Source organism: Pleurodeles waltl, chromosome 3_1 (genome assembly GCF_031143425.1).
Source record: "Pleurodeles waltl isolate 20211129_DDA chromosome 3_1, aPleWal1.hap1.20221129, whole genome shotgun sequence".
NCBI lineage: Eukaryota > Metazoa > Chordata > Amphibia > Caudata > Salamandridae > Pleurodeles > Pleurodeles waltl.
In genome coordinates, this window is record NC_090440.1 from 30,449,731 (window position 1) to 30,469,279 (window position 19,549).

The 19,549-nt window shown below is 45.9% G+C and overlaps 1 protein-coding gene across 2 annotated transcripts in view; it reads left to right on the forward strand.

Annotated features, from left to right (window-relative positions):
• Positions 1–11,836, forward strand: part of LOC138283719 (astacin-like metalloendopeptidase) — an 80,682-nt gene extending 68,846 nt beyond the window's left edge. The window contains exons 11-15 of one of the 2 annotated variants that reach the window (XM_069221763.1): positions 1,486–1,601; positions 3,578–3,803; positions 3,983–4,104; positions 5,339–5,561; positions 11,249–11,835. In XM_069221763.1, the coding sequence (XP_069077864.1) occupies positions 1,486–1,601; positions 3,578–3,803; positions 3,983–4,104; positions 5,339–5,561; positions 11,249–11,262 (701 nt within the window). In that variant the 3' untranslated portion in view covers positions 11,263–11,835. Of the gene's footprint in view, positions 1–1,485; positions 1,602–3,577; positions 3,804–3,982; positions 4,105–5,338; positions 5,562–11,248 lie in introns of both variants that reach the window. The other variant, XM_069221762.1, reaches the window with a different exon arrangement.
• Positions 11,837–19,549: the final 7,713 nt, after the last annotated feature.

Here is a 19,549-nt window from a genome sequence, read left to right on the forward strand (position 1 = left end):
TGCAATATGAACGAGGGCAACCCACTTGTACCACAAGTTCTAGGCTGGTGCTGGCAGATCAAGCAGTTAGCCCGCTGATCAAGAGGTAGACAGGGTCCCATGCCATGGAGGCACCTAGAAGGAGTGAGAGGGGAAGGGAGGAAGGGTGGTGGGTCCCCAAGTATACTGGTGCATGCTGTGAGCCGGTAACTTGAGTACAGGGTGGGGAGGCAGTGGGGGGCTCCCAATCCTCCCCACTAAACCCTGATTGCCAGAGCCTAGGTCAGGCGACGGCCAGCTGGGTGCACCCTACTCACTCTCTGGGGAGGAATCCCTTGAGGCTGTGGGCCTGTTGATACAGTCCCTTCCGATCCCAGGCAGCAGCTCTGTTCTGAGCGCTGGCAGTCTGTATGGTTTGGGGAGTCACCTTAGCAGGTGGCTGCCCAGAGGCCCAGCCAGCAGGCGGACTGAGGGTGTCTCGGCCAGCCAAGCACTCCATGGACGTCCTGTCCGCACGCAGCTCTGGAGCAGCCTGGGCCACCCAGTCAGCAACCGTAGGATGCCAACATCTTGGCTGCACTTAGGGCCTGATTTATACTTTTTTAGCGCTGCATTTGCGTCATTTTCTGACGCAAAAGCGGCACAAACGTACAAAATTCAATTTTGACGCAAATGCAGCGCTAAAAAAGTATAAATGAGGCCTTAGAGCGCTGACCCGCCCGAAGCAGGAACATCCACATGTGAGGGGTATCTCCAGGAGGTGAAGCCGATGGTCAGGAGACCTGTGGGTTCGATAGCCCCAAGCAGAGTCAAGGATGAATACTGATGCAGGGATTGGACTCGGCATCTGTTCACAGAGTCTGCCATCTTGCGTAGTCAGACCACGGCCCGGCATGAAAAACTATTTTATATCTCAGCACATCATCACACATTACAATATTTATCTCAAACATACATTGCACAGGAAGCAATTCTCTTTGTTTTGTTATTTTCACTGTATGGTTTTTTTTCTGGTTTTAGTGAGGACTACCCACTGTTTTTTTTCTTGTTTTCATCCCCAGTGTTTTTTTTTTTTTACCTCTGCTACTTTTTAAATTGTTCTTTTTTCCTATTGGGTTTCCATTAATGTTCAATTCCCATCGTATTTCCCTTTATGGATATTGCCATTGTTTTCTCCATCTGTCTCTTATCCATTGTTTTCTTTCGTTTTAAAAAATGGTCTGGCTTTAATGTGCTAGCACATGTAAATACAACCATGTACAAATACTGTTTACGTATGTTAGCACATTAAAAGGAAACCTATTGGCTTTGCCAAAGCTTGTTTCAAAACCGTTTTTGAAGTCCAAGTTTTGCAACCTATAGCTAAAGTACCTTTATTTTGATGCAAATCTCAATATGCTTTCCAGCGGTAACACTGTTGAGATGGAAGTGCATTTCCAGAATGTCTTCTTTCATGTTTCCCATCATATGTCTGTCCGCTGCTGATTGGTTGCTGTCTTTCATTAGATCTCTGCAGCACCCTGCTGTCTGATAAACAGGGATCCTTTTCAGCACCCAAGCCTCCGGAGAAGTACAAAAATAGAGCAGACTGCCAGTGGCTGATCCGTCTTCCATCAAACAAGGTGACTTCACACGTTTAGATTCCTTCACTTGTATGTATTTAGAGCCTCATTTAGGGTTCGGATGAGTGAAAAACCCATTGTAAACTGGGGCTCCTGACCTTTCAAACATCATTTAGAGGTGAAGCAACCACTGACTAAAAGCCTGATTTAGATCCCGGTGGAGGAAATACTCTGTCACAGACTTGAAGGATATTCGGTCCGTCGTATTACCATCCCCACAGGGATGGTAATACAGCAGATGGGATATCCCTCATGTAATCTCCTCCCCCAGGCCCTAAATGTTGTTGGAGCTATCGCCAGCCCCATACCATGCTAATGTTTGCATTAGTCTCTCTGCCACAGCACTGCCCGCTTTGACGCGTTAGGGCGTCTGTCCTGTTTAGGTTCCCCAGATGTGTATATTCGGTTCCTACACAATTTATTTAATTATTTACATAAGGGCTTTGCATTGGGCCTACTTGCCACAATTACTGTAAGTTGTCTGGAGTAGTGACTTTTTCAAGTGTGATGAACAAAGGAGTTTGGGCCTGATTTAGAGTTTGGCGGACAGGTTACTCTTTCACATCGGTGACGGATACCCCGTCTGCCGAAATATAAATCTAATATGTCCTATAGGATTTATATTTCAGTGGATGGGATTTCTGTCTGTCAAACTCCAAAACAGGCCCTTTGTTCTCTAAGAGGCAGTGGTTGGTCGTGACTTTTCAGAGATTCAACACAAATGTCAATGGATGAGTCTGATTTCCCGCATCTTGAGAAGTTCATTGAGGTCCACAGACTGAAACAGAGAGAGAAACATAGTTGAACTGAACGGTACATGTATTTACTATTGCATTCACCAGTGGAGCTATTTAATGTCTGGTGTTTGGACTGGCTAGAATGGATTCCTTTGTTGAGACAATACAGCCTAGAGCAACCACAGGACTTTGGGTACTGCTGAGGTGGCTAAGCCAAGGGCATGCACGGAGCCCTGTTTTTGGTTGACGGTTGTCTTGGTGGATCGGCGTTAGAGTTATCAAAGTTTCCTTCTCCTTGGTGAGTGAGATGATTGTCCCCAGATGTTTCTTTGGGTGAACTGCAATGTATGATAAGGAGCCACTTACACAACAGTCATAAAAATATCAGAGAAACTGAAAATACAGCTCAAGGCTAAGATTACAGCAGGTACCTAAGCAGAAGCGACAACAGTGCAGCACACCAAGGCAGACCCAACGAGAAGAGGAAGTTTGGTTAGTCTGTGCCTCTTCTCCTGGAGATGCTCCATTGATCACCTGGATCCCGCAAAGGATCATCTCATCCTTCCGCAGCCCTTCACTGAACACACTGCCTTGCAGCAAGCTTTGGTGGCACAATACCTCATCATTGTCGTGATGGCCCTTGGGACACGTAGTTCCATTAGTCTTGTCACATGTTTCTAACTCTGTAGCCCTTTATGGTGCTGGAAAAGATTAGAGGTCTATGTTGGACTGTCCCAACAGGCGGTGGGACATTTCGTTTTGCTGGTAGTGTCAAGCTCACCCTCAGGCTCCACACTACATTAGGGCCAGAAAGCCTTCAGTTGTAAATGTTGGCAGCAATGCAGGTGATTCTGATGGCTCCTGTGACACACAGTTATGCCATTTGATTAAGCCTCTTCAATTGAAAGTGGCACAGTCTGATCACTGCTAAAGGGGAGCTGAATTAGTCGATGCCAGAGCAATTTAATCCCTAATCATTGTTAATGGAAACCCAGCTTGATACAACTACGTCCCATTCATAGGAGTAAGCATTACTAACATGGCCTGTGCCAAGCCTCTGCTAAGCCTTAACCCCTGTAATATTCCTTCCGGGCACCAGAATGGGTATTTCAATGAAGTCTGCTGACTTCTGCGCATCACCCCACATATGGTCAAATTTGGCTTATCGGCAGTATTTAATATGCTTTTCTTGTTTCCATAACGTTCATGTCATACCTGTTTTTGTTTCTACCAAACCAGATTTCTTTGCAGTTCGATGACTTTGATGTCCAGCTCACCACAGATTGTTCTGCTGACTTCATCAATATTTACGATGGAGACAGCACATCATCCCCAGTTCTACTGAAGAAGGCCTGTGGGAAGTTGGATCTCCCGCCGCTTGTGTCTTCTGGAAGCATGATGCTGGTGGAGTTTGTCAGTGATGGGGCTGGCTCAGCAAGTGGTTTCACAGCCTCCTATAGGACAGGTAAGCTGTTCTTTCTCTAGCATTGTATTTCAAGTCACCCTTTGGGAGCGGACCTCCCTGCTGCCTCATTGTTTCTGGATGCTGCTTAGTTTTGTTCTATGGAGTTATTTTCCCTTGCTGCATTTTGTTGTTTCCTTGGTAAACAAATGTAATCTTTTTGTTATTGTCCCATCTTCTAGCAATGCCATGTGACAGCACCTACACTACGGACAGTGGTATCATCACCTCACCTGGGTACCCCCAGCAGTACCCCAATAGCATTGACTGTGTCATGGCCATTCTGGCTCCAGCAGATTACAAGGTATGTGCAGCACAATCTGGCAAGAAGTCGTTAGGCATTTTAAACACTTGCTTAAGATAAAAGCAGATTAAAGTATTTATGTGCATGCATACATCCTACATACACTTAGACACTAATATGCAGGACAGGTAATGCAGCAGGCTTAAGGTGCCACCTCATGGTGGCATCAAATAACAGAAAAAGGTCTGAAAACGTGCCACTTTTTACAGAGAGCATTCTAGAGTTAAAATATCAATTTGCTTGGATTGCACCTTTTCTGCAGACATGCGACAAGCGGTTTATTCAATATGTCTCTTTCCATACACTACACCTCTTTTCAGTTATTTTTCTCATTGATTTATTTGACTGCTTCCAGACATCGGAAAATCAGCATTGCTATGGGAATAGCAATGACGTGTAACTAGGGAATATGAATCTGCTGGAAATGTGCAAATCATGCAGTATCTGTCTTCCAGTTTCTAAGCTTTAGGTCCACTTTGATTTGTTCTTACTGAATATTATAGTTCAGAAGTCTTTCCAGGCTGTCTAGTTTATTTCAAAGTAAAGATTGTGTGCCTACTCTGAGTTCATCCATATATTGTACATTAAGCAAATAAATGATTGCTTGCCACTTCCTAAAGTAAAGGGGGACGAAGCTGTCCCCTCATAACAGCATGGTGCATGATTTGCAGCAACAAGATTTGTGAGGGCGGACAAGCATGGCTGATGCCCTGTGTCAGATTCTGGGCTCCATTTTATGACTGCATTTCACTAAGTTTCAGCACAGCTAGACAGTATACACTTTCACCAGATAAAAGCTGAGATATGTACTAGCATAGGCAACAAAGACTAGGGTGGTAATTAAAAGATGTGCACAAGTGGTTGAAAGGAGTGTGTTAGTTGTTGGTATGATTAATGCACTAGTTTGTAGAGGATCATGGGGAGGAGAGGGTGTAAGTGTGAGTGCACTTGTGTTTGTGTTCATGGTGGTGGTAGTTGGGAATACGAAGGTGTTTGTGGTTGAGATCAGCATAGTGCTAGTGTAAGTAATGGGGAGTTGGCCTACTCCTGGAACCCTCATTCTGCCAATAGTCTTTAGTAATTGGGCTTGGCTCTGTTTGAGGGTGGAACAAAGGTGGGTGTTGGGGTGTGGGTACTGGCCTAATTAAATGGTTTGTGAAGGGAGTACTCTCTCTGCTGTGGAAAGTGTTGTGCGCTGGAAGGGCTGTACTTACAGTGATCCTGTATTTCACAGATCTCATTGTCCTTCACCCAGTTCGAACTTGAACCCTTTCCTAGATGTGACAATGACTACCTGATTATCAGCGACGGGAGCCGCTCCACCTCTCAGCCAATAGGCAAATACTGTGGCAAGATGCGAGTCCCAAAACTGGTCTCCACCGGAAACGTGCTGCTGTTGCAGTTCCACAGTGACATCTGGGTGAGCAATGCCGGCTTCAAGGCGGAATACTCCTTCGGTAAGTTTTAGGGTAAAGGTCAGACTCGAGTAATGAAACTTTAGCTAAACTCTGAACCATAATGCTTGTGGGGAACACATTTGGATGACATTTCATTAGGTCAAAGCTAATGAGACATATTTTGATATGGGTGGGAGATTATCCATCCGATAACGTGGTGTACTTAACTACTTCCGCCTAGGTGGATGTAGAAAATCCACCATGTTTACGAATGTTTACCAAGGTGACAGGAATTCGGTAACAAAGTGGCTGTGTCTGGCATGCGAGGAACAGCTTTGGTGGAGAAACAATTAAATGCAAATTCCACCAGTTCACGTGGAAACTTGAGATTTACCTCTACAGGGAGTGCAGAATTATTAGGCAAATGAGTATTTTGACCACATCATCCTCTTTATGCATGTTGTCTTACTCTAAGCTGTATAGGCTCGAAAGCCTACTACCAATTAAGCATATTAGGTGATGTGCATCTCTGTAATGAGAAGGGGTGTGGTCTAATGACATCAACACCCTATATCAGGTGTGCATAATTATTAGGCAACTTCCTTTCCTTTGGCAAAATGGGTCAAAAGAAGGACTTGACAGGCTCAGAAAAGTCAAAAATAGTGAGATATCTTGCAGAGGGATGCAGCACTCTTAAAATTGCAAAGCTTCTGAAGCGTGATCATCGAACAATCAAGCGTTTCATTCAAAATAGTCAACAGGGTCGCAAGAAGCGTGTGGAAAAACCAAGGCGCAAAATAACTGCCCATGAACTGAGAAAAGTCAAGCGTGCAGCTGCCACGATGCCACTTGCCACCAGTTTGGCCATATTTCAGAGCTGCAACATCACTGGAGTGCCCAAAACACAAGGTGTGCAATACTCAGAGACATGGCCAAGGTAAGAAAGGCTGAAAGACGACCACCACTGAACAAGACACACAAGCTGAAACGTCAAGACTGGGCCAAGAAATATCTCAAGACTGATTTTTCTAAGGTTTTATGGACTGATGAAATGAGAGTGAGTCTTGATGGGCCAGATGGATGGGCCCGTGGCTGGATTGGTAAAGGGCAGAGAGCTCCAGTCTGACTCAGACGCCAGCAAGGTGGAGGTGGAGTACTGGTTTGGGCTGGTATCATCAAAGATGAGCTTGTGGGGCCTTTTCGGGTTGAGGATGGAGTCAAGCTCAACTCCCAGTCCTACTGCCAGTTCCTGGAAGACACCTTCTTCAAGCAGTGGTACAGGAAGAAATCTGCATCCTTCAAGAAAAACATGATTTTCATGCAGGACAATGCTCCATCACACGCGTCCAAGTACTCCACAGCGTGGCTGGCAAGAAAGGGTATAAAAGAAGGAAATCTAATGACATGGCCTCCTTGTTCACCTGATCTGAGCCCCATTGAGAACCTGTGGTCCATCATCAAATGTGAGATTTACAAGGAGGAAAAACAGTACACCTCTCTGAACAGTGTCTGGGAGGCTGTGGTTGCTGCTGCACGCAATGTTGATGGTGAACAGATCAAAACACTGACAGAATCCATGGATGGCAGGCTTTTGAGTGTCCTTGCAAAGAAAGGTGGCTATATTGGTCACTGATTTGTTTTTGTTTTGTTTTTGAATGTCAGAAATGTATATTTGTGAATGTTGAGATGTTATATTGGTTTCACTGGTAATAATAAATAATTGAAATGGGTATATATTTTTTTTTGTTAAGTTGCCTAATAATTATGCACAGTAATAGTCACCTGCACACACAGATATCCCCCTAACATAGCTAAAACTAAAAACAAACTACAAACTACTTCCAAAAATATTCAGCTTTGATATTAATGAGTTTTTTGGGTTCATTGAGAACATGGTTGTTGTTCAATAATAAAATTAATCCTCAAAAATACTACTTGCCTAATAATTCTGCACTCCCTGTAGTAAGATGTGCGCAGTTAGGGATCACTGTAGTAGTCTGTCTAAAGTGCTGGGGTGTAACGCAGCCAGTATATACATTTTATATAGGTTGCTCCACCTGATGCTATAGCTAACTTGTTCATATGAAAGTTGTCCATTTGAACAAGTTAATTACAGCATCAAGGCCAAGGGAAAGTGAGGGGGTCTGCACCAGCACTAGCGTCAGAATGCATCCTATTGTAGAGCCATCCAGGGTGTAAAAATGAGAACTTTTTAGTAAATTTAAACTGGGCTCTGCTTTACTGTTTGTTAGAACAGGTGACTTCTTTGTGTGAAGTTAGTGTTTTTTAAGTGATGTGTTTATGACGCCAACTACACGACAACAGCACAGAAAAGTATTATTTCCTCAGAATGTATTCGTTAGTGTTGCTATCATAACCATTTAATTCTCTAACAGAATAAGGGAAACATCTCGCTGGTGAATACCCCTCTGCATCTGTCTGTGTGTGGCGGAAACTCTACCGGAAGCGGAAGTGATATTTATTAAGACATTTCAGGTCTTGGGGCTCAAGCCAATAGATAAAGTCATCTACATGAGGACTTCCATCATGTGCACAAGTTTTAAAAAGTAAAGAGGTGAGCAACCTCTGTCTAGCAGCATCTCCAGACATATGACCCAAAGATACCCTGTTATATAAGACACCCTTGGTGATAGTCCTCCAAACTCTGCCTTCAACCCCCTGTTTTGCTAAATAATTTTTTGTTAGCTTGGGGTCTGTGCACTTTATCACTGCTAACCAGTGCAAAGGTTCTTGTGCTCTCTCCTTAAGACATGGAAAAACTGACGTACAACCAATGGCATATTTAATTACTTGTAAGTCCCTAACGAATGGTACTTCATGTACCCAGAGCCTGAAGCATTCATTGTGTCACCCACCAAAGTAGCTCTTTAAAACATGTCTCAGTCCTGCCACTGCAGCCTGCAGTGCGGTTTTAAACTGCTATTTTGACCTGGCAAAATAATCAGTTTTCCAGGCCTACACCTTTCTTTTTAATACTTATAAGTCACGTCTAGGATAGGCCCCTAAATCTCCTTGGGCAGAATCCATAGTATTGAAATAGTAGGACATGTGGATTTAGGTTTTACGTGTCCTAAGAGTGAAAAACTCCCAAAGTGATTTTTTCTACTATTGCAAGGATTATCTCTCTCATAGACTAACATTAGATGACCTTATTACCTTAATAAGTAGTACCTTAAGTTTTGGAGCTGGTAGGAAAATTATGTTTGCACCTAAATGAATTGTAATTTAAAATCCTCTTTCATGGTAAAGTTGAATTTTAAGTCAGAATTCTGGAAAGGTCAATGTTAGAAAGTTAGCATTTTCTGTGCCAAACTAGTGTGCCTTACTGCCAGTGTCCTGGGTCACATGTCTGTGAATGGCTTTCTTGCTATAGGATGTGTATTTCTCCTAGACAAGGAGAAAACATTGGCTTAGGTGTGATAGGATGGCAGGGAGAAGTTATGCCCCGCTCTAAGTTACACTTCAAAAAACCTTGCCTGTTGCACATATAAAGGACCTGACATTAGTCTTTTGTCACCCCAGACATTTTGGAGCCAAACCCAGGAAGGGTAAGGGAGTAGTCAAGGTGTTGCTTTCAAAGAAAGGCTGGCACAGTAGATAACAAGTGGCACTCTCAGACCTCAAATCAGATCACTTCTGAATCTATGAAAGATCCAGGAGGAATGTCCAGCTACCCCACAGCTGGACGATCTACCCTGCTTCCCTGTTACTGAAAGGACTGCCCTGCTTCCTGAAGAAGGAATACTGGGCCTGCTCCTTGAACCCAGGACCACCAGAGTGACACCAAGGACTAGCTGGCTGGCCTCCTGTGTTAGGTTCATGGACACAACAAGATCCAGATATCCTGCAACATACCTGCCTGCTGGTCTCTGCTGGAGTGAGTCCTAGCCCCCAAATGGTGCCCCCGAAGTCCTGAACCCTTGGTGTGGTATTAAAGTGGCCTCCTCCTAAAATCGACAACCTGGGACTTAGAGCATTTTTTAGAAGCCCCAGGTTTTGGAATTTAGGATAATCAAAAACTGCCCTGGGACTTGACAGGAGACTGGGATCTACCTGCAAGCTTATCCGATGTAGGTGCTTCAAAGGTGGGGTTGGCTTCCCTGCAGCTCCTGCTTTGTTCTTTTCCACAGCAGCAAATCCCTTTTAGCAGGACCTCTCAATGATGGAATCTGGCCTCGTGGAGCCCTCTTTGGCTACAGACTCGTCCTGCTAGGGTATTTCGAGCTCCAGAAAAACTTTTAAAGGTAGAAATCGTCACAGGGCTCAACAATGACCATCACTCATCAACGATACCGATGATGGGCTCCTTGACCAGAAAATCCAGCTTTTCCAACAACCAAGACTTTGTCCATCGGCTCCCCATCATCGATGACAGCTTCTGATACAGCCTGGTGCCTTGCCCAGCTAAGACTCTACCTTAGTTGCTTAATACCTTTCATCTGGGAGGGGACGGTGTAGGTTTTTTGACTGTTGCTTCTGGTTTTTACACACATTGTGGTGCAGGCTCACATTTCCTCTGATCCTCTCTTCACACCAGGGACAGAAGTTGATGTTGAGCCTTTTTAAGAGCGCTCTCCTCATGCCACTGAATGAAATAGTTTGAAAAGCCACCTGCTGTGCTGCCTCATTCAGGCAGCACAGCAGGATTTAAGGAGTGGTGAATACCCCATACTGCACAATTGTAACTGCTTGTATTATGCTGTTTATTAAATATGTTTTGTTAAAACAAGTACAAATAAAAATACCATAGCATTAATATATGCAGATGCTCAGAGTACACGTGCTATTTATTACCATAGATATGGTAGAGTAGGGGCATCATGACTTACTCAAGTCTTTACCACTTGTTAGTCATGGCATTACTGCCATTCAACAATGGTAGTAAATAGTATATTACACTATGTGCACCAGCATACATAGGCCCTGATTTTAGAAACTACTTTTCTTGCACACACCCCCCTGCCACCATGTGTCCACCGTATTTAATGTATTGCACACCATGGTATAGGGTAGGGGCAATAGCATCAACATTCATGATGCTATTGATGTACTCTGCAGGATTAGCGCCAGCATGTTAGTGCTAAACCTGTAGAGTACATAGGGGCTCATTGTAAACAACGGTAAGTCTCCTTTTAACGCCTGCTGTGTGCAGGCATTAAAAATAGCTGACAAAAATGGTGCAGTGGAATCTCAGATTCCACTGCTCCATTTCTGCAGTCGTCCTAACGGGGATCGCCCCTTGCATACATTACACCTGGAGCAGGCATAATGTGATGCAAGGGGTTACAAAGTGGCGCAATGCTTGCATTGAGCTACTTTGTAAATATGGCACGGAAAATTTGGCCTCGTTGCGCCACGCTAATGTGGCACAAGGTGGCGCTAGGCCCTCTTAAATCTGGACCATAGTTTATATATATCCTGTATATAAAAATGCGTCTGTGTGTTTGTGTGTGTGTATATATGCATATATATTTGTGTGTGTGGGGGATGTCTTTATACATATACCTGTGTGTGTGTATGCATGTGTGTAGATATAGATATGTGTGCCAATACATAAATGTTCATATGTTCACCGTTCATATGAAAAGCCTAAATACGTAGTTAGCTACACCAAAATTCTTGGAATGAAGAAAGAAACAGAGGTGAAAATATAAAATGAAAAACAATGGGAGGAAAACGTGGTGAAGATGTTATTAAGAAACATTCTGATATGTTCTGTCTCCTAGTGAAATCGCTATGAAGCTTACTGGATGAAGGACATTCACAGTGAAGATGAAAACGTTGTTTCGACCATCAATGAGCGTTGATGAAGAAGCCCTCTCTCCTCAGGATGCTGGGTCTGATGAATGACATCTCTCTAAACGCCAACACGAGCGGTTTAATCCCAAACCGGGATCTTTAATATTCAAGGGCTGACACGGGAAAAATACAGTCCAACGTTGACATGTTGATTGCAGAGATGACAGGCGCACAATGCACGCCTAGACCCAAAGCTCATCTTCACATCTCTCCCTCGAGCATTTACATCATTCTTCAAGCCACCTTGGAGGGTACAGTTCAGTGTAAACATACTCCCTTGTGTGCCAGGTGCCCCTATCAGGATTCTCAATTTAAATACCCTGGCAGACACTAGATTACAATGCGCAACCCAAAAGACTTATATAAATACATGAATTATGTATTTAATATGTAATGAGGTGTTAAATGTATTTCAACCGACCTATTCTGTTCCATTTAATTATTCCAGTGATATAACTTTTTCGTTTCGTTGTCTTTGTCTTCCTAAATGCTAATAATAAAACTGTGTATGGCTGAAAATGCAATGAATTTCTCATTCTTCCAGAAGCGCTCTGCAGCTTGCACTTTGATGGCTCTGCATCAGACCTCCAAGAGGCTTGTGAAGGGGAGTCGAGAGGGCGCTAAGGGGGTACATTTTAGGGTGTAGCAAGATGCTGCTAGAGGAACAGTGGCACTGGAACTATTTTAAAAGTTGGGGCGCTGGCCCTCAACTTCACATTACTAATGTAATATACATGGTAAAAAAATGAAGCACTAAGAGAAAGTGTTCTAAATGAGCCAAGAACATTCACCACGAGGGTGGAGGAGAGAGCCAAGGGCCCAGTGTTGTATGTTGAAGTACATATTCCACGTATGTGGCTTAAGTGTGGCAGTATTTTAGTTACAGAGAACACGTTCTTCATCAAAACTGCCTCCGTGTAACTGAACCACTGCAAACTCAGTTATGATTTGAAAATAATGCAGTTTTGTTTGCTTTTTACAACTGATGATGGTGTCCTGAAAAGTCAGAACTTGGGAGCTGTGGAGTCATAACTCAAATTGACACAGCACTATGAGCCTTTGGCCTCCAGATACACAGGTCCATTGCCAACCACCACCAGTGACCTTTACTTTGGCTGCTGTGACTGCTTCGGTGTTATTGGACACATCACGGAAACCTCCTCGCCATCCTGATACATCCAAAACTGAGGTTCTCTTGTACAGGATTTCCGTGAACAGTCATAAGCAATGAATAGTCCCTCCCATGTGCAGGGACCCCGGAGCATTTCTTTAATCTACAGGGAGTGCAGAATTATTAGGCAAGTTGTATTTTTGAGGAATAATTTTATTATTGAACAACAACCATGTTCTCAATGAACCCAAAAAACTCATTAATATCAAAGCTGAATATTTTTTGAAGTAGTTTTTAGTTTGTTTTTAGTTTTAGCTATGTTAGGGGATATCTGTGTGTGCAGGTGACTATTACTGTGCATAATTATTAGGCAACTTAACAAAAAAAAATATATACCCATTTCAATTATTTATTATTACCAGTGAAACCAATATAACATCTCAACATTCACAAATATACATTCTCTTCCAGGGGATCCTCATCAATAGTCATAAACATTGAATATTCCCGCCCTTGTGCGGGGACCCCGGAGCATATATATAAAATACATACATATTATCATGTGTAAAACAGCAATGCAGGCTATAATCATAAATAGGCTAAAATGCTTTATTTCTATGAAGTTTTTTTTTTTTTTTTTTTTTTATATTATAAAATCACAATAGATCATAAATATCTACCTAAGCCCCCAAAAACTGGACTTAGGGAAGTAAACAGCAGTAAATAGCAGAGAAAAATAGAAAAAACTACATTGAAAAACAATGAAGCATTCTTAGCCAATAGGCTGCATGCAGGTTAACACAGGAGAACCATAAAAACTTTGGCACCGTGCCTTTAAGACCCTGAGCACCTCCAGTATCCCACCATGCCTCAGGGGTGAAGGGAAGGTGACAGTTGGTTCACAGTTAGGTCAGTTCTTTTTTCTGGCTTCTTCTGAGAGGATCCTGGAGCATTGAGCTCTCAGTTTTTCTGAGTTTTTCTTCAGAAAAATCCTTAAAAATAGTGTTTTTCCTATTTACTCGACAGATAACATCTTTTGTCTGAGTTTGGAAGTCTTTTTTGACAGAAAATGCCATCTCTTTTTGTAAAATGTCCTTCTTGTGGGAAGAAGAAAGCCCAGTCAGACCCACACTCTCTGTGTATTGTCTGCCTGCCACAGAGTCACTGTCCTGACACCTGCAAGTATTGTAAGAACATGTCAAGGAGGACTCTCAAAGACAGAGAGAAGATCAGGCTACATGGGCTTCAGGAGAGGAAAAAGTCAACATCCTCTTCACTTCCCAGACCTACAGCAGAAGGAATGGCCCGATCGACGTCGACAGGTAGGATTGTACCTGTTTGTTCTCCATCGACGTCATCGGCACCACCGTCTCACCGGCATAGATCGCCGTCGACGGCGACCAGACCGACGTCGAGGGACAAAACGTCGAAGCATGGACACAGGGGTACATCTCCGTCGACGGCAGGCCGCCGTTCGGCGTCGAGCCATCTCCGGCGCTCCCGTTCGCCGTTGAGAACGTCTCACCCCTTGGCGTCGAAGGACACGACACCAAAAACACCTCGACGGCATGAACATCCGCCGTCGACCACTCGCCACTCAACGTCGAGACACACGACGGCGAGTAGGTCCAGGTCCCGCGATAGGCGATCGGCGTCAAGACACTCGACGGCAAGACCTCCGACGTCAAGACCTTCGACGTCGAGAACAGATCAGCCATCGCAACCTTCGACGTCGAGGATGCAATCGACGTCGACACAACCTTCAGCTGTGTCACAGGCAGTAGAGCCAGCGGACAAAGCTCCCTCACCGGTGGTCTCTATAAGGAGTGCATCATCCCATTCCAGAGCATCGGGGCATGTTTCTCCCATCACTCTATCACCCAGATGGTTAGAGAGCCTGAATAGACCGGCAGCATCCCCGGATTCACAATACTCTAGGATGTATTCTCCTACTGCCTCATTACCGAGAACGCCATCGCCTACAGCTAGAGCAGGACGGGCTCGTTCTGCTTCTCGTCAGCCGACCACAAGACCTGCACACTCTGCTACAGCCTCTCGGAGCAGGTCCCGTTCCCGAAGGAGAACCAGGTCACGAACACCACGCAGAAGATCACCTTCTTGGTCTTCTTCAGGATCGTCTGTTGGGAGCTACTCCCCCACACTCACAGATTCTCCACCTGCTAGGATTTCCCCGGTGGATGATATCACCACTTTTAATGAGGTTCTTCTAAGGGGAGCGCAGAAGCTAAATATTGAGGTACCGGAGCCGGCCACCTCATCCTCAGTTATCTTTGAGACCCTACAACACAGATCAGTCTCGAGAAAACTGCTGCCACTAGTACCGGGTTTGCTGCAACCGACTATGGACACTTTTCTGTCTCCAGCCACTCTCAAGTCTGCCCCGGCTAGGATTCAAAAGAAATACAAAGCTCCGGAACAAGATCCTTTATTCCTGCGGAAGGATCCGCCACCGGACTCTGTGATCTTAGCCGCAGCCAGAAAAACACACTCTGTGGCATCATCTTCCACAGTCCCCCCGGATAAGGAGAGCAGACACCTAGACTCTCTGGGGAGAAAGATGTGCGGTACGGCGGCATCTGCTATGAAGGTCTCCAGCGCCTCAGCACTTCTGGGCAGATATGACCGCTCTCTGTGGGACTCACTCCACAGATTTACAGAAAAGTTGCCCAGGGAAGATAGACAGGACTTCCAGGAAATCTTGCAGGAAGGGGGCCTAGTATCTAACCAGGTCATCAGTGCGGCGGCGGACGGGGCGGATTTGGCTGCGCATGGGTATGCGCACGGAATCTGCGCTAGGAGGTCTTCCTGGCTACGGCTCACGGGTCTGAAACAGGAAGCACAGCAGCGCATTTTGAACCTCCCATTCAGCGGGAGTTCGTTGTTCGGTACCCACGCGGATGAAGAGATGGCCCGAATGAAAACGGAAGTCGACACGATGAGGGCAGTGGGCCTGGAACGTAAAAAAGACTTCAGGCGGAGGTACAGGCCGTATGACAGACGACCATTCCAGCAGAGGGTTCAAACCCCTCACTGGTCTCAAAGGCCACAACAACGACAGGGACGTCCCCTGTTTCAGGCACGTAGACCCACAAGAGACAGAGGGTCAAGTAGACCTCAACAGTCTACAGCAAAGACACCATCAAAGCAATGAGGCATTGCTTCCCTCAGCACTGTGCACCACTCCGGTGGGGGGAAGTGTTACGCATCATCTTCGCGAGTGGCACTCAATCACAAAAGACAAATGGGTGCTCAATATTGTCGAACATGGCTATTCTCTCCTTTTCAAAAAACCTCCTCCACACTTGCCGCCAGCAAGGTGTTTTCCTTCTCATCTCAGCCTGCTACGCAAGGAAGTTCTCGCACTCCTACAAAAGAAAGCTGTAGAAAAGGTTCCTCCGGCACAAAAAGGAAAAGGGGTGTACTCCCGTTACTTTCTGGTGGCGAAAAAAGGTCAACAGGGCCTCTTCAGGCCAATTCTGGACTTACGGCTCCTGAACAAGTACATAAGAAAACAAAAGTTCAGGATGCTAGCCCTTCACCAGATTGTCCCGCAACTGCATCAGGGAGACTGGATGTGCTCCATCGACCTACAGGATGCATATTTTCACATCCCAATAGCAACCAAACATCGGAAATTTTTACGTTTCCAGATAGCGTCACAGCACTACCAATTCAGAGTCCTTCCATTCGGCCTGAAGTCTGCACCCCGAGTCTTTTCAAAATGTGTAGCAGTGGTAGCGGCACACCTTCGAAGACAAAAAATATTCGTCTACCCCTACCTGGACGACTGGCTAGTGAAGGCCTCATCTCCGGATCAGGCGAGAAAACATCGAGATATCGTTCTAAGAACTTTCGAGTCTCTAGGTCTTCAAATCAACCACGACAAGTCAACCTTGATTCCAACACAAAACCTCCACTACCTGGGAGCGATACTAAACACAGAGCTCCAAAGAGTGTATCCTTCGGAGGAACGACTTTTATCAATCCACAGGAAGTGTCAACAACTATTAACAGCCGATGCACCTACAGCTCGTCAGGTGACATCGCTTCTGGGCTCCATGGCTTCATGCATCTTCATTGTCCCGAATGCCAGGCTACGCATGAGGCCCCTTCAGGAGGCATTAGAGAACAATTGGAGCCAAAAGACTGGTCACTGGGAGGACAGAGTTCGACTACCAGCAGTGGCTTTTCAATCACTACAATGGTGGATGCACAGACCTCACCTGTCGATAGGTTCTCCGTTTCACCAGACAATTCCAGTCGACACTCTGGTAACGGATGCGTCTCTTCAGGGTTGGGGTGCTCATCTGGGTTCCTTCCAAGCTCAGGGTCTGTGGTCCGACAAGGAAAAGAACTATCACATAAATCTACTGGAACTCAGAGCAGTCCATCTGGCTCTCAAATCTTTCTCTCCATTGGTTCAGGGGAAATCTATCCTAATTCAGACAGACAATACAACCACAATGTATTACCTGAACAAACAGAGGGGAACAAGATCACTACCTCTGTCTCGAGAATCCCAAACGATATGGCATTGGCTCCTGGCCAGGGGAATGTCTATCACAGCGGTACACCTGCCAGGTCAGCAAAACGTAGAGGCAGATTTCCTGAGCAGACATCTGGAAGACGCGCACGACTGGGTGCTACACGACGAAGTCGTCGAGGACATCTTCGGTCAATGGGGTCGACCTCAGTTGGATCTCTTTGCAGACGAAACAAACAAGAAATGCCCAGACTTCGCATCCAGGTTCTGCCGTCCGGGATCTCAAGGGAATGCCCTGTTGATCAACTGGTCAGGGACATTTCTCTACGCCTTTCCACCGATTCCCCTCATACCGGCAGTAATCAACAAATTTTACAACTCCAGAACCAGAATGATTCTGATAGCGCCACAATGGCCCCGCCAATTCTGGTACACGGACCTACTCAACTTATCGGAAAGACCTCACAGGAGGTTGCCGTGCAGACCGGATCTCCTGAGCAGAATGGAAGGCAGAATCCTACATCCCAACCTTCCCTCTCTGAGCTTGACAGCATGGCTCCTGAATTCCTACAGTATGGGCACCTAGGGCTCTCACAGGAGTGCATGAGCATCTTGAAAGAGTCAAAACGACCTTCCACGCGGCGTTCTTACGCTTTTAAGTGGAAGAGATTTTACATCTGGTGCTCTCAACAAGGTATAAATCCCATACGAGCTCAGGAGGACGTCATACTATCCTATTTACTTCATCTGGCGAAGTCTGGTCTGCAGGTATCTTCTATTAAGGTTCATTTGTCTGCAATTACAGCGTATCGTAAGTCGCCTTCTCAGGAATCCTTCTTTACGATACCTGTAGTCAAGGATTTTTTAGAAGGCTTGAAAAAGGTTTTTCCTCCCATTCGGAGACCTTCTCCTCCATGGGAACTGAATGTAGTCCTGTCAAAACTTATGGGCCCTCCTTTTGAACCTATCCACAAGGCCTCTTTACAGCACCTTACGTGGAAGACGGCTTTTTTGGTGGCCATTACTTCAGCGAGGAGGGTCAGCGAAATTCAGGCTCTGTCTTGCAGAGAACCGTACACGGTTTTTCACGATAATAGAGTGGTTCTGCGAACTCACCCATCTTTCCTTCCAAAGGTGGTGTCAGAATTCCATATCAATCAGACTATGGCCCTCATTCTGACCTTGGCGGGCGGCGGAGGCCGCCCGCCAAAGTCCCGCCGTCAGGTTACCGTTCCGCGGTCGAAAGACCGCGGCGGTAATTCTGACTTTCCCGCTGGGCTGGCGGGCGGTCTCGTTCAGACCGCCAGCCAGCCCAGCGGGAAAGACGCTTCCACGATGAAGCCGGCTCGGAATCGAGCCGGCGGAGTGGAAGCTGTGCGACGGGTGCAGTTGCACCCGTCGCGTATTTCACTGTCTGCGCAGCAGACAGTGAAATACATGTAGGGGCCCTCTTACGGGGGCCCCTGCAATGCCCATGCCAGTGGCATGGGCACTGCAGGGGCCCCCAGGGGCCCCGCGACCCCCCCTACCGCCATCCGGATCTCGGCGGTCCGACCGCCGGGATCTGGATGGCGGTAGGGGGGGTCAGAATCCCCGCGGCGGTGCAGCAAGCTGCGCCGCCGCGGAGGATTCAATGGGGCCGCGGTACACTGGCGGGACCCCGCCAGTGGTGCCGGTCCGACCGCGGCTTTACCGCCGCGGTCGGAATCCCCATTGAAGCACCGCCGGCTTGTCGGCGGTGCTCCCGCGGTCCTCCGCCCTGGCGGTCAAAGACCGCCAGGGTCAGAATGAGGGCCTATATCTTTACCGACTTTCTTTCCCAAGCCGGAGACTCTGGCTGAGAAAGCATTGCACTCCTTAGACTTGAAAAGAGTGCTGAAATTCTATTTGGACAAAACAAAACCGATTAGACATTCTAACCATTTGTTTCTAAATTATGGTCATTTAAGAACAGGAGAGGCAGCGTCTAAACGAACGATATCAAGATGGATTGTGTCTTGTATTGTTAACTCTTACCAACTGGCTAATAAGAGATTACTGGCTAGGCCAAGAGCGCATTCCACAAGGGGAAAAGCGGCTACTGCTGCCCTCCTTAACAATGTACCAATTTCCGAGATTTGTAAGGCTGCTACATGGAAGTCTGTGCATACCTTTACTAAGCATTACTGTTTAGACTCGGATGCAAGAGCGGATGCCCAGGTGGGGCAGGCCTCTCTTAGAAATCTATTTGCATGAATATATATATTTTCCTGCACTTCTTTCAGACAGTCCGCAGAGTTTAGGGATGGGCTTGCTAATCTATTCAATGTTTATGACTATTGATGAGGATCCCCTGGAAGAGAAGGATAAGTTACTTACCTGTAAATCCTAGTTCTCTTCCAGGGGTATCCTCATCAAAGTCATAAACAACCCACCCTCCTCCCCGGACTCAAGTCTCCTGGAAGTGCAGGACAGATTATCTTTCTGATCAGTTACACAGATTGTCACCGTAAAAAAGTACTGACCTAACTGTGAACCAACTGTCACCTTCCCTTCACCCCTGAGGCATGGTGGGATACTGGAGGTGCTCAGGGTCTTAAAGGCACGGTGCCAAAGTTTTTATGGTTCTCCTGT